We start from the raw sequence: 16041 nt of genomic DNA on the forward strand, positions 1-16041 counted from the left end.
CTTGCAATCTAGGATCCCTTGGGGAATGTCGGAGTGTCGGTTGGGGCCGAATCCCGCAGGCCAGGCTGAGGGACCACACTGGTGCACGAATTCATGCACCGGGCCTCTAGTAATACTATAATTAGATATAGTACCTTCAAATGCTGCTTTTCTAGATCTGAAGTCTTCAGCTGTGTCTCTAGATCCTTTATCTTTTCCTTTAGTTGATCATGATCTGCCAAAAAAAAATCTATATATATAAAAGGCTAATATGCAAAGTGTCCCCTTGGGTGTTTGATCATTTGCTGTGATGTGTTCTGACCACCAGGAGGTGGCACGGAATGAAGGAAGGCCCCGATCGGCCCTGATTGCCAGCCAGGCCTAGGGACCCTATCCATGCACGAATTTCGTGCACTGGGCCTCTAATTTATACATACATATATATATAAATTAACTAGACCCAGCTTTTTTCCTACTCTAAGATAAAGGGATTAACCCTTTAAGATAAAGGGATTTGTTTTAGAGAATAAGGAGAAAACTTATGAAAGTAGAGCCCAGAAATGTTGCATTTTATGGATTAAACACTTTAGGCTGTGAATACTATATGTTACCTCTATTAAGTAATATAATTTCATGGCAAAGAGAAAAAAACATTTGCCAGATATTCGATGTAAAGAGTGAGGTTAACTTTTTACATGGAAGGAACTTATTTTCCAAAAAAAAATTCTAAAGCCAAGAAAAGTTAAGTACTAAAAGTACAACAGGAGAATAAGTAGACTGTTGGGTAAAGAGCTACAACCATAAGCTGCTCAAATTGCCCGTTACCTAGCAGCATTGGCTTGTCCATGTAGGTCATTACTCAATTACTGTGTAATTGCCATATAGAAAATGTGCTAGGCAGGATGGATAACACAAACATGAATAAGTCCTGATACTTAGGTGGAAAAGGTAAGTACAAAAACAGCATAAGGGTTTTAATTTATGGATTTCCTCCCCAGAATTAATGTCTAATTTTATAATGAGAATCAATGGGCAAATGGTATTTTTGCTGTAATTGCTGTCTTCTGAAAACATTTTCTTTAAATTAAACACTTCCTATATGGTATCATGTGGTCATTTTGCAACCATTGAAGGGTATAATTAAAAAAGCAGTAATGTTTAGGAAAATAATGGGCAGTAAACACATTTTTATGAATGGGATAAGAAGTATATTCTAATAATGTGCCTATGAAAGGGTCCTCTAATTGTAAGTTGGAGACAGGAAATATTTTCCTCAACCCTTTCATGGAAATAGCAGAACCCATCTTCCTTTGGAAGGCAGAGCAAAATCATACTTTTCAAAGCTTCCCTCACCTTTGCAGAAAGTGCTAATGATTTTTTACAGAATTGATTCTTAATCACTGGGATGCTGTATTGAGAAGATTGTCTTAATCAGTGTGCTGCTATATATTACATTGATTGGTAATGTGTAGCACTTTTCAAAAGTTAGTTTAATGACCACTTATATTAAAATCTAATTTCCATAACAGTTAAGGCTTGATTTTGAGCCTTAATCTTTGAAATACAATATGGGGGTCAGAAATTCCCTTTCAGGAAACAGGTTTAGAACTTGCCTATTAACAGCATTACCAGGTCTTTGGTTTACTGTATCTAGTCCACTACACCAAGCTAGCTGCTTTGAGAGATACCATTGAGAGAGAGGTTATATGTACTTTTAGTCACCGAGTGACAAAGCGGCATACTGGTCAATGGCAGGAAATAAAGAGGAGCTTTGGAGTTTCCTGGATTCAGGTTTTATCCTGCCCCTGCCACTTTCTACCTGTTGTGACCCTGGGGACAGGTAACTTAACCTCTTCAACTTTGTTTATCACAGGAAAAGGGAGACAATAGTACCCACCATACAGGATTATAAATTATAAAATGGTCATAAAGGATTTAGCATAGTGTCTGGTACAACTCATACCACATGACAGTTTTAATACAAAGTAGCAAGAAGACTGTGAATAAGCTATATGAAGTAATCATGTGGTTCCGATATTAATTGGTATAATTCTTCGGCATAGAATTTGCCATTTCCATCAAGCGTCAAACATACAGCTCAAATGATGGATTCTCATTATTTACAGTAATGGTCTATAAAGTCAACACAATGAATTAGTGAATATTGAACCATTGCTCTTAAGGGAAAATTATATATATATATATATTTATATATATAGATATAGATAATAGAATATATTCTATACCTATATCTAAACATACATATATCTCAGATTATAATCTTAAATCATGGAAACATTCTGGTAGATTCTTTTTGCAAAAGAGAAAAGGTTTAGAAGTGCCAAGTGGCTTTCCTGAGGCTGCCCCACTACCCAGTGTGAGAGTTGGGATTCAAACCTAGTCCAGCTGGCCCCAGAACCTTAGCTTCTGGCCCTAAATTGCACTGCCCGCTACTGTCTCCATCCTCTGGTCATCTCTGTATGAAAGCTGAATAAGAATGCAGAGCATCTTGTTGGATCTCATCTGGAAAAGTGTGGGTCTGACATTTTTTACTACTCTATTTTCACAACATACCTTGAGTACTGATTTTGGGGTTACAAATACATTTTAGTGAGTAAGTGAACTCAGAAATACAGAATCTGCAAATAGTAAGTATCAACTATTCACTGTGTGTGTATGTGCATATATACATAAGCACAAATGAATAGGGGAATGACTAGTAGTCACTTTTGAATGAGAAAAGAAGGGGGTAGAAGGATAGACATAACTTTGTTAAAGGAAAAAAAGAATATTTTTACTTATACATGCAGTTTATGTAGTTTTTAAATTAACAAGATTACAATAACATTTAGAAAAACATGTCAGAGGGTTTAAAATGACCTATATTTAAAAACTGGAAGCAACAATCATCACTCAGCACTATCCTGATTAAATCTGTAACACCAAATGGAACACAATGAGAAAAACATTTAAGTACTTGCTAAGGGCTCGATGGGAATAATATTGCACGGAGGAAGAGATAGCTCCACAAAACTTACATTGGGATTTGACTTTATAGGAAGAAAGTTATCAGAAACCTGTGAACAAACAAAAAATGCAAACCCTAATTCAAAACGTCAGTTACCTAACATGCTATAAGTATGCTATAAAATACATTACCATGTAAGGTGCTCTCAGCTCCACCTTGGTCTTTGTGTACTTCTGTCTGATGGATTAATAATTCTTCTTTTTCTTTTTCCAGCTTACTATTAGCTAATCTAGAGCACAATGGTAATGTTATTAAAAAAAAAAACCCAAAAACACTGTTCCACAAAATATATGGCATTTCCTATGAACCATAATGTACAGTGCTTAGAACTCACTGACATTTATAAAGGTATTCATTTACTTTCCCTGCTGCAATATTACCATTCTTAAAGAAAGATCATGGAATCAAAAGTCTTCATGTTTTTCTTAACATCTGACCTGATGTTATTTCCAAGAGATGTTTTCCTACTGGGAGAACTCCTGAGAGCAGGCTACTCAGAACCCGGGAAGTAAAGGCTCCCTCCCCCCCTCCTCCACGCCCCCCCCCCGCCCCCGCCCCACTCTTTCGTTAGTATTTGCCTCTGAAAAGTTAACGTCTGTGCTACTAAGAAAGTTTAAACTACATTACAAATGATACTTATATTAGGACCTGGTTTACCGTGATTTTTCTCCCAGCATCTATTATATAAAAGATAGAATGATTGGAATTAGGAGGATAAAATAAGGCTGATAAGCCTCTTAGATAGCAAGGTTGAAAAATCTTACTCTCTAGATATAGTAAACCTGGTTAAATAAAAAGGTAAAAAAGAAAAGAGTTGTCATATGAAGAGATAACGTACCTAAGAACTTGAAGCTCCCTTTGAAGGCCTTGCTTTGTTTCAGCACCTTCAGGAATATGTTTGAGAATCTCAATCTTTGGGCATAATGAAAAATTAGAAAACTAAGTTAGACATGAAAATGAGATTTTATAAAGATATATTTTCAATAAAGCGTAATATTAAAAGTTGGGTTTTTAAAAGCACAGACAAGCATGCATCCATCATGTTCTCAGTGTTCATTCAACAATTATTAACTAGTACATGCCAAGCACTGTCCAAGGCATAGAGGACACAGAGTGAAAAAAGCAGGCAAAGTCCCTTGCTCCATGTTCCCATGGTCCTTATATTTTTAGTGAGGAAAGACAATGAGTGTGTACTGTGAGGGGATAACAGTACCAGATAGAAAATAACCCAAAGTAAGAGAATAAAGAGTGATGGAAGGTACTATAGGGTTAGGGACGGTCTAAGCTCCATTTCAACAGAGATGTGAGCTATAGGAATATTTGGGTAAATCTTACTAGAAAGAAGAGCAAGGCCCTGAAGCTTGAATGAATTTGGTTTGTTCAAAGGACTGAAAGGTCAATGTGGCTAGAACACTGGATGAAGGGAAGGTAAAGAGGAGGCTAAAGAGGAAAGCAGATGCCAGACCATGTAGGTCCTTTCAGGCTATGAGAAGAACTTTACAATTTTACTCCAGGATAATGGGGAACCATTGGAAGATTCTATGGATGGGACTGCTATATTTGCTTTATGCTTTATAAGGATTACTTGGAAACTATGTGGAAAAAATAGACCAGGGAAGGGAGAAGGCGAAACAAGGCAAGAGTAGAAGCAGGGGGATCAGTTAGGACAGTGATGGCGAACCTTTTGAGCTCGGCGTGTCAGCATTTTGAAAAACCCTAACTTAACTCTGGTGCCGTGTCACATTTAGAAATCTTTTGATATTTGCAACCATAGTAAAGCAAAGACTTATATTTTTTATATTTATTTTATCTATTTAAATGCCATTTAACAAAGAAAAATCAACCAAAACATGAGTTCGCGTGTCACCTCTGACATGCGTGTCATAGGTTCGCCATCACTGAGTTAGGAGACTATGAGAATAGTTCAGGTGTGATAGAACTGCTTGGACTAGCCTGGCAGTGTTAGAGGTGTTGAGACATTGTCAGATTTGGGGTAGATTTTGAAAACTGAGCTAACATGATTTATGAAAAATATATGAGGTGTGTGGGGGAAAAAGGAGCTGATGATCTAAGGTTTGGGGCTTAAACAAATGGGTGAATGATGGTGTCATTCTCTTAGATGCGCCTTCCAGGGTAGGAATTAGTGAAGAGTTCATTTTTAGCTATATTAGACAATATCAAGGAGGGGCTTGAGATATAACACATTATTTTATCATGTAAATAAAAATTACATTACTTGCCTGTTGCTCAAGGTCTTCGGTGTATTTCTTAACTTTTTGTTCCTTCTTTGTTGCTTGTCTTACAAGCTGTTTAAGATCAGTAAGGCTTTGTGCTTTTTTGGCAATATCAGTTTCCAATTCTTTCAATTTGGTTTCATACATTCTAAAAATATAAAGGAAAATAATAGGTGTACACACGGAAAATAATTTCATTGATTTAAGACAGTTCAAATTATTGCACTAAAAATAACAAAGAATATCTTATTATATTGTTTCTTTAAGTCAAACCTTTTCCTACCTATTTATTTAGCATTAGCTGACAGTAAGTACTCATAACTAACAGACAGGCCAATTAAAAAAGAGAAGTTAGGTGTTTCCCAAGGTTATAAATAAGGGTGGAGCTTGAATTTGATCACTGTAAAATATTAAATATATTTTTCAGTCACAAAACAAAAAATTAAAAGTAAAATTCATTAGAATATCAAATTCTATATTCTTGGATATTCCTTTTTTAAAAATATGTTTTTATTGGTTTCAGAGAAAGGAAGGGAAAGTGAGAGAAAGACACATTGATGAAAGAGAAACATAGATTAGCTGCCTCCTTCACACTCCCTACTAGGGATCCAGTCTGCAGCCCAGGCATGTGCCTTGATCGGGAATCGAACCAGCAACTTCTGAGTGCGTGGGACTACACTCAATCCACTGAGCTGTACCGGCTGGGCTGTTGGATAATCTTATGAATATAGTTAAAGATCACAAGTTAAAGCATTTCATAGACACACACACACACACACACACACCAAAAAGGTATCCAGGTAGAACAAAATCAAAAGGACACAGGACACTGCTGGGAGAAGAGAGAGAATGTGCAAAAAGCATGGATGAGTGAAATGGCCTATGATGGGGAGGGATGAAGCTTATAAAAATCTGAATAGATACATAACCTTTAGAGAAATGATAAATAGTTCAGAAAAAAACACACGACAACAAACCCAAATGCCAATAAAAAATTTTAAAACATTGAGCCAAAATGGTTTTACAAGCACATCATAACACCTTAAAGGGAGACAATGCTTATAATATTATAACTTTTCTAGAGAAAAGAAGGAATTTTATGGTAACAAAATCAGGTAAGGCCAGTACAGCAAGAAAAATTATTATCTCAATACATTCCAAAAGCTTTTGATAAATCTTAGAAACTCAGATTAGAAGGCAATGTTCTTACCCTAACAAAGACTATCAACCAAAGTGGTAAAATATTAGAAGCTCACTTCTTCATTTCATTCAATTTTCTTACTCAAATGCCACCCAATCAGAGGGGCCTTCTCTGATCGCCTAGGGCTAGATCACCCAGCCTGTCTCAGCGGTCAGTATAAGGCCTGACATGGATCCCAGCTACAGACTGTAGCAATTTCTTTGGTGTATTTAGAGAGGCTAGAGGCCAAGGATCAAAATGAGTCTTCTGTCAAGTGGATTCTACTATGTAGTTTTCAAGAAGGTTTACTGAATGACTAGTGCAGTGGTCGGCAAACTGCAGCTCGAGAGCCACATGCGGCTCTTTGGCCCCTTGAGTGTGGCTCTTCCACAAAATGCCACGTGCGGGCGCGCACGTACAGTGCGATTGAAACTTCGTGGCCCATGCGTAGAAGTCGGTTTTCGGCCTGGGCGAGTCTATTTTGAAGAAGTGGCATCAGAAGAAGTGGGGGGTGTCGGTCGGTTGGTGGGGCGACGGGAGGCGCGGCACAGGTGGGCCACGGGATAAACAGTGCAGGGATGGCGCGTGCGATTCATGCACGAGTTGAGTGAGCCAGTCAGTCAGCAGCCTCATTGTGCAGTGGTTAGTGCTAGTCGCTCCTCAAATCTCGCGAGGGTGACAAAAGTACCTACTCGGAAAATAAAGTTACCTGTATTTTTCCAACCAGCTGCAAATCCTACAGGTATTTTTGTCATCAATTTAAGAATTGTAATTATTTTGTGTTGGTGGCTTTATTATTATAAAATGAAACATTTTTTTAGGTGCCCTGTATGTTGAGATGGTTTGGACATATAGAGAGGATGAACAAAAGGAGATAAATGAAACAAGTATACAAGACGAGTGTGGATGGGAGAGTTGGAAGGGGTTGACCTCAGCGAACGTACCTCAATCAGATTGAGGACGTTTTTAGCAAAGGCCAACTTAGGAATACTCTAATTAAGTTAATAGCAATGTACCTACATATAGTTTAAGTTTAAAAAATTTGGCTCTCAAAAGAAATTTCAATCATTGTACTGTTGATATTTGGCTCTGTTGACTAATGAGTTTGCCAACCACTGGCCTAGAGTATGCTCAGTTACCTGTACTGTTCTCAGATTAAACACACAATCTAAAAGGCAAAGTCATCTTCAGTTAAATATTACCACCCCTCTCAAATATTTATGAACTTCAGAAACCCTTTTCACATTAATAATCTTCTCTAAAGGCTCACAGAGCCCTTTTTAGAAAAGGAAGGACAGGGGTTATCATTTTCATAGATACAAAACTTGATCTCACAGAGAAGAGATGTAATGCAGTTAAGGTCACAGTGAAATTAGGTGTTTCTCCATGAAGCTACCTGGTTCTCTGAAGGAAACTAAGCAAAGTAGGCCTGTTAGGAAAACAAAACGCAGAGAGTCTGGCATGTAGCAGGTACTGAGCAAATATGTGCTGAATAAATACATCTTAAAGCAACTCAAAATCCCTTGAGCCCATACATTATTATAGAATAAAATAAAGGACCAAAAAAATCAACTGACAGTGTTGCTGATTGAGAGCCTCTGCTGGGGTCCAAGCAGACAAAAGAAGAAACACCTTCTCCCCTTTATCCTGTTACACGTTATTTCATTTAGCCCCTACACTTGCCCTCTGACAGGAGTAAGAGAGGGCTAGAATGGGGAAGAGTGGCTTTGATTTCTCAGTCTATTAGGACAGGAACCAAGGACCCCTCACCAGGACAGCCTGGCCACCTGGGCTGCCCTCTAATTACCTGCATAACCTTCTTTTTTCCTTAGACTTGGCTGACAAGGCCCAAGTGCAGGTCCACTAAGGGACGTGTAGCCTCACAATGCTAAGGCTTCCATCCTGGTTGTAGGAGAGGTGATTGCCATCCCATCCCTCATCAAGTCCATCCTAAATAGAAGGTAAACAATGAAAGGGAAACTAGGGATGCATGGACATAAAGAACCCTACAAATACGGGAAGATAAAGATGTGTTTGCCTTTGAAATGGGGCCAGCAGAAATAAAGAACACAAGTAATACAGGATGACTTTAATGCCCATTCTTTTGTACTATTACTAAATAAGCTTTTGTAAAATTACTAAAGGCCCAGTGCATGAAATTTGTACACTGGTAGGGTCCCGAGTGGTTGCCGGCTGCTGGCCAGTAGTCCCTCCCTTTCCCTGGCTGGCCCCGCCACCTCGCTGAACTCCCAGACAAACTCCCAGTTGAGGGGACAATTTGCATACTGTGATTTTATTATATAGGATAAGCAGCTGCTTATGGTTGGAAATGAGATTGACATCAAAGCCTTTTATTGACTCATCAGTCATGATGAACGACTGAGGTGACAGTGGCAATGCACACAGGAATGTTTCCTTGTGAATTCCCACCACCTCTTTCATAGCCACAAGGTTTATTTGACAGTCAGGCACCACACATACTTGTAGGAAAGGTTCACGAAGTAGGAGAAAAGCAAGTGAAAGGGAGCAGAGGCCAGTGAGACACTACAGCGGTTGCTGAATTCATCTGTTGGGGTTATTTGAAGAACAAGTTGCACAGAATACAATGCCAGAATGACAGCCCGGCCCAGAACCAGCGTGCCACAGGTTGTGACAAAACGGCTCAATTATGCCTGGCTTATACTTGAGTAAGCTGGACAAAAGCAGTGCCCAGGAGGAGCTGGCATAGCAGTCTAGGCACCTGGCTGACAGCAGCTTCCAGATGCCCATCCAGCTCCAGGAGCTCAGCCCAGCTCAGCTCTGCTCTGTCCCAGGCCCTGCCACCCAAATTAGTTGAAGGAAGAAAAAGACTCTGGCAATGCTAGGATCAAAAATGAATAAGTATCATGTTAAAACAAACCACCGAACAGTTCATCAGGAAAGAACTAAGTGAATCAGAATAGTGTCATATTCTTTTAAAATGGCAAAATTAGAACTAATTCAATTGTGTTAGTTTTAGACTACTTATTTGTACCTTGTAACAACAATTGATTTCCAGCTCTTGCTGTCAGCACCCTCAAGCTGTGGACCTCTACTTTCCGCCAACTGTAACCTCTTTCCCGTCTCTTCTAGCTGAACTGTCATCTTCTCATTCAATATTTCTAAGTTATTCTTGGCTATCCGCAATTTCTCTGCAGCTTCAGTTTCCTGTCATTAAGAGCTAATTAGTATATTATGACAAAATGTCACACTGTTGTCACAGATGCAATATATTCAAAATGATCACTATAAATTAGAAAATAAAAATAATCTGGAGTTCTAAATGCTGATTAAAATTCCAATAAAAATCCCATGTTTCTTTACTCTAAAACAGCAATATAATCAGAATAATGAGAACAACAGATCACTTAAATGGGGTTAGAAAAATATATTTACAAGTATTTAATTCTAGTGGCTACTCTAAATTTGTCATTTTGTTTGGTTACTTTAAGTTTGTCATCGTTGTCTATAATACTTACAGAATAATGGATAGTTTATGTCTTTACACATTAAAAATATGTTTTGTTTTGACTCTAATTGAGAGATCTACCCATATGCATATATTATGTTTAAGTACCACAGATTATTTCCATTATTAAACACCCGTGTTCAAAGAACAGCATCACTCTGAAGATTCGACTTTGGGTGGTAGATACACAGTGCAATATACAGATCTTAGTAACATAGAAACCCACACCTGAAACTTATATGATCATGTTAACCAATATCACCCCAATAAATTTAATAAAAAAGGGAAACATTAAAAATACTAATTTCAATTTATTCACTAGATCATCCATATAAATAATAATACCTACTTGTTCGGGCAAAGAATATATTTTGCTACTTCGAAAGGAATCTTACTGCTCATTTAACAAAACAGTTTCAGACTCATCTTATTGCACAGTAGGCATTGTTCTAAGTCATGTGTATAAAAAGTCACTCACTTAAACCCTACAGCAGCTCTGTAAAACAGATATACTTATTATTCCCAACTTTACAGATGAGGAAACTAGGGATATAGGTTAGTAACTTAAACCTAGTTACCATGGCTAATAAATGACAGCTAAGATTTAAATCCTAGCTTCTACATTATACTTTCTCTTAATTTGTTAAGTTTTTATTTTCAACATTCCTCATGATGAAAGGATGGCAAAAATAAAAACATAATTCACAGAAGCCTTAGTAACTACTTTGAATAAACATGTCATCAACTTTTTTCATTCAGTTTTTCCAAGATGTATTAGTTAATTAACATAAAGTAATTATAATCCCTAATGAAAGTCATACTTTTTTAAGTTCTTTACGAAGACGTTCATTTTCAGCAACAATTTTCTCTGTGCCTTTGGTTTGGGATTCATAGTGCATGCTCAACTGTCGTCCAAGATGAGCTTTAAGTTTTTCTAATTCAGCCTAGCAATAAAAAAATAGCTGTACATTATTAAAACAATGAAATACAGTAAAAGGTGATCTTATAAACTTATCAAACTTAATTCAAGTAGTTGCAAAGATAATATTTGACATAATTATAATTAAAGTCTTCTATCTAATACTAGTCATCTACAGCATAGGTTCCCAACCCTGCTAATACACACTAGAATGAACTGATGACTTGAAAAATTTTAAATCACAATACCTATGGTAGCACCCACCCCAGAGGAATCTAATCAATCCCAGGATGGGGACTTAGGGGCATCTATATTTTTGAAAATAGATACAGGTAATTAATTTTATGCTGCCAGAATAAGAACCTTTGGTCTTGAAATAATAAAATGATCAAGTAGTTATTCTAAATACCCCTAGTCTTATTTCCAGTAAGCTTTTCTGTATGTGCAAAATATCTCCTGCAGTCATTAAAGCCATTTATGTAGATGGAATATATTTAAAATTTTCCTTTAGAAATTAATAAAAATTATAATAGTAAAATATTCCATACAAATGATCATATTTAAAATATTACCTTCAACTTTTCATTTTCCTGCTCAATATTAGCCATTTTTTCACTGGTCAGTATTCCTGATGCTTTTTTCAACTGTTCATTTTCTCTTTGGACTTTTTCAACTACTTTTTTCATTAAACCAATGGTTTTTTCTAGTTCTGGGATTGTCTTTCCACTTCTGCCGGACTACAAAAGAATATATTAACTTTCAATTAAGTTAAATATTTTAGAGAATATAATATAAAGTAATAATAACATACCAAGCTCATTATTATACTCATATTATTGATTTCTAACATTTGAAGCCAAAGATTATATTATTTCAATTTAACATTATAATAACCCTCTGAGAATTATAATTCTCATTTTACATACAAGAAAATTAAAAGTCAAAGATTTGATATTCCTAAAGTCATGCAGCTGTCAAGTAACAGCTTAAATACTCTATCCTTGATGTTTGTTCCAAATAAATAAACATAAGAACCTAAGTATTCTATTTAGCTAATGTTCATTACAATATACCAGTTTTCTTTATATTTGATAACCCCCCAACCCCCCACACACATTGTCTTTAAAGAGCTCATAAGTTATCAAATTTGAATTGCAGCATAACAAAGATGATTTTCTTTAAGAATAATCATTGACTAGAAATTCAGTTTCTGACTAATAGAAGAGATAGCTGAAATTAAAAAGCGGGTGTAAAGTTATCAAAAGAGCTGGGTGAGCAATTACTAAGTTTAACTGCTTATAATTAAAAGTAAAAAGTTTTTTAATAGCCAAGTAAAATAATCTACTTACTTGTTTGGCATTTTATGCAGTATTCACACTGTAATAAATAACCCTAAAATATAAACTTTTACATAATTTCAATACTGTATACTTTCATAATTAACTTAGAAAAGGTTAAATTAACAAATAGATTTTTTTTTAAAATATATTTTATTGATTTTTTACAGAGAGGAAGGGAAAGAGATAGAGAGTTAGAAACATCGATGAGAGAGAAACATCGATCAGCTGCCTCCTGCACATCTCCCACTGGGGACGCGCCCGCAACCCAGGCACATGCCCTTGACCGGAATCGAACCTGGGACCCTTCAGTCCACAGGCCGACGCTCTATCCACTGAGCCAAACCGGTTTCGGCAACAAATAGATTTTTATTGATGAAATGAATGTTGCTGACTGCCAACAGATATTTGTCTGAATACTTTTGTAATGACATTAAATATTTTTATCAAATCTATCATATATTTAATAATATTACTTGACAAAGTTTTTGTCCATTATGATTACTTCCACTTGTACCAGTTAACAACATATTAACGGGGGTTAAATATTTGGTCTTGACCTCGTAGGCAACATTTATTTACTGTAAAAGGTGAATACAAAATACATGGAAAGAAAAAAGCAATAATACAAAAAAAATTTGGGAAACATGTTTACAGAGCATTATACTAAGAAGTTGCTGTGGACATCATAAAATAATTACAAAATGTTAGAATTGGACCAAGGAGCACTTAGTAGTTACCTTATTGAACAAAAGGATGATTCCTGAAAGTTAAATGTTTTCAAGGTGTGGAGAGATATGCAACAAAAAAAGAGATGAAGTGGAGTACAAGTGAAATAAAATGCATGTAAGGCGTGACAGATGATAAAACATTAACTTGAAACACAGAAAAGCTTAATAATGTTTTATATTGTAGATGCAGCAGAATAAAAACTGAAACTGTAAACTAGTAAAGGCATATCACTGCTATTAGGACATATCCATACTTACTTTTTCATTTCCACTTCTGAAACCAAAACAAATATATGGCATATTCTCCCAAACTTACCCCTCTAACATGGCCAAGTTTCCGCTCAACTTCTGCTTTTTCTTTTTTAAGAAATTCACACATTTCCTTCAAATCTCTTACTTGATTCTGTAAGATTAAAAGCAAACATGTAACAATTTAACACAGCTACGGCAATTGGAAAGAACTAGCAATCTGAACTAGCAATCGCTATAAATGAATAGCCAAACTCAACTAGTGGGTCTCTAGCAACAAAAATGATTTTGAACTAATACATATGTTGAATTAAAGTGTATAAATACAGCGTATTATGTATATGAATTTCAAGAACTATTTTTGCCTTAATGTGCAATATAAATTTGAGTTTAGGACCCTGATTTTAAATGTCCCATAAATTACATATGTAAATCCATTTGGTATAGAGCAGCGGTTCTCAACCTGTGGGTCGTGACCTCTTTGGGGGTCGAATGACCCTTTCACAAGGGTCGCCTAAGACCATCGGAAAACACATATATAATTACATATTGTTTTTGTGATTAATCACTATGCTTTAATTATGTTCCATTTGTAACAATGAAAATACATCCTGCATATCAGATATTTACATTACAATTCATAACAGTAGCAAAATTACAGTTATGAAGTAGCGACGAAAATAATTTTATGGTTGGGGGTCACCACAACATGAGGAACTGTTTTAAAGGGTCGTGGCATTAGGAAGGTTGAGAACCACTGGTATAGAGAAACAGACAACTGAACTTCTAACAATGGCTCTAACAGTGTAAAAATCACAATGTGAAGCAAGAAACAGCTAAATTATATGATTTTTACCAGTGGAATTAACAGATTGCTAATATTTTAGGTTTAAAAACAGAACTGAAACAATTAACCAGCCAAGAGAAAAAGAAGATTCCTATAAATAGCATAAGATTTGAAAAACCAAAGATAAACTTTATACAAACATCAAAATAAATTACATTTCTAAGAGACAATTAACCTAATATATTTTTAATTTAAAGATTTAATTTTTTTTAGAGATATCCTAATATCTTAAAGTGTGAAAATTGTTAATGAAGTACACCAGGAATCCTCTTAGAGCTGGGCATTTGAACTTGCTATTTGTTGTCTGGAACTCTTTTTCAATTATTTGCATGACCCACTTCTTTATTTGTCCCTAGCTCTCTGCTAAAATATCATATTTTGCTAACTACCATATATTTTTTAAATTGATTGATTTGAGAGAGAAAGAGAAAAACATCACTTTGTTGTTCCACTATGTATGCATTCTTTGGTTGATTCTTGTATGTGCCCCCAACAGGGATCAAACCTGCAACCTTGGTGTATTGGCACAATGCTCTAACCAACTGAGCTACTGGGCAGAGCTTCCTTACTAGGGTATTTTAAAGATTTTTATTTATTATTATTATTATATTATTATTTTTTGAGCAAGCATGTCAAACTTGTGGCCCATGGGCCACATGTGGCCCACAACAGAATATTTCTGCAGCCCAACCAATGTAACGGTCTGTAAGAAATATTTTAATAAAAATTTTGTAAGTTAATTTCTAAAATATTCTGTTATACATAATCTATGTATATAAAATCATAAGCAACTGGTCAACTGGTCACTATAATGTGCACTGACCACCAGAAGGCAGACTCTCAACATAGGAGCTGCCCCCGGTAGTCAATGAGCTGCCACAGCAGGAGTGCTGCTCAGCTGACTGACGGGCACCAGACACTGGGCTCACGGCTGGCGAGCGCATTTGAGGTGACGTGAGCCTCTCTTGTAGAAACTCCCCCTGCGCACCCCTCCCCCATTTGGACCAGGACCAGGACCAGGATTGGACCGGCTGGGCGCGAGCCCACGGCCACTTCCTGGTCATGGGCACGCCAGTATCATACTAGGATGGGCGCGCGGACACCACAGCGGAGTAGCGGCAAGCTTACCGAGTGGCGGTGGTGGCAGGCACAGTGGGTGAGGATGAGCAAGAGCAGCAGGCAGGAGCAGCAGGCGGTGTTGGACTGCTTGTTTTGGCCTGATCGCCGCAGGCCATGCCAAGGGACCCCCCAACAGTGCATGAATCCGTGCACCGGGCCTCTAGTTATTAATAACGAATTACAACGTTTGCTAATGACTTATTACTATAATTATGTTGCATTCATTTCCTTATGCGCCTTACATACAGGTGTACCATTTCTCTCCACTAATACCAGCAGCGAATATTTTAGCAGCCGATTGCCCCGTCATTAGCCTTAGACTGACTTGTTTGGTGTGCGCAACAGGAAATATTGTGCTTTCAGAGAACAAGAAAAATAGGTTTATCTGAGTTACATTTATTAATTTGTGCAGTTATTCAGTGTCTGGTAAGTTAATGTACAAGAAAAAATATTAATTTTTATTAAAATATTCTATTATTTTATGTTAACTATGTCTCATTTATTTTAGCCCGTTGTATTCAGCATGTCTCTATCGAAATAAACCTACGTTTCTATGAAAATTGAAGCTTTTGTTTTTTTGTGGCCCACATAAACTTAAACCTTGTTTATTTGGTCCATGTTAGCCTTTGAGTTTGACATGTTTGTTTTAGAGAGAGGGGGAGAGGGAGAGGGAAAGAGAAACACTGATGTGAGAGCACAATGTCAATTGGCTACCTGCTATATGCCCCCTACTTGGAATCAAGCCCACAACCCAGCCATGTACCATGATCAGGAATCATTTTGGTGCACGGGACGATGCCCAACTGAGTCACATCGGCCAGGGCAATACAGTATTTTAAATAGCAGTTCCTCAAACCCCCACCTACCCCTCACACACCACATTCACATCAACCATGCTGTTTCTCCTTAGCACTTAACATAAGCTGACATA

General features: G+C 36.9%; 1 protein-coding gene across 3 annotated transcripts in view; it reads right to left on the reverse strand.

Annotated features, from left to right (window-relative positions):
- Positions 1-16041, reverse strand: part of CEP290 (centrosomal protein 290) — a 117489-nt gene that overhangs the window by 2233 nt on the left and 99215 nt on the right. For all 3 annotated transcript variants that reach the window (XM_070409595.1, XM_070409593.1, XM_070409594.1), the window contains 8 exons: positions 13212-13298; positions 11400-11564; positions 10730-10852; positions 9435-9607; positions 5248-5389; positions 3846-3919; positions 3139-3236; positions 135-214 (listed from right to left, as the gene is read on the reverse strand). In XM_070409595.1, coding sequence (XP_070265696.1) covers positions 135-214; positions 3139-3236; positions 3846-3919; positions 5248-5389; positions 9435-9607; positions 10730-10852; positions 11400-11564; positions 13212-13298 — 942 coding nt within the window. The remainder of the gene's footprint in view (positions 1-134; positions 215-3138; positions 3237-3845; positions 3920-5247; positions 5390-9434; positions 9608-10729; positions 10853-11399; positions 11565-13211; positions 13299-16041) is intronic.

This window comes from Myotis yumanensis, unplaced genomic scaffold (assembly GCF_028538775.1).
Source record: "Myotis yumanensis isolate MYYU_CA2020_CCGP unplaced genomic scaffold, mMyoYum1.0.hap1 SCAF_3, whole genome shotgun sequence".
NCBI classification, from domain to species: domain Eukaryota; kingdom Metazoa; phylum Chordata; class Mammalia; order Chiroptera; family Vespertilionidae; genus Myotis; species Myotis yumanensis.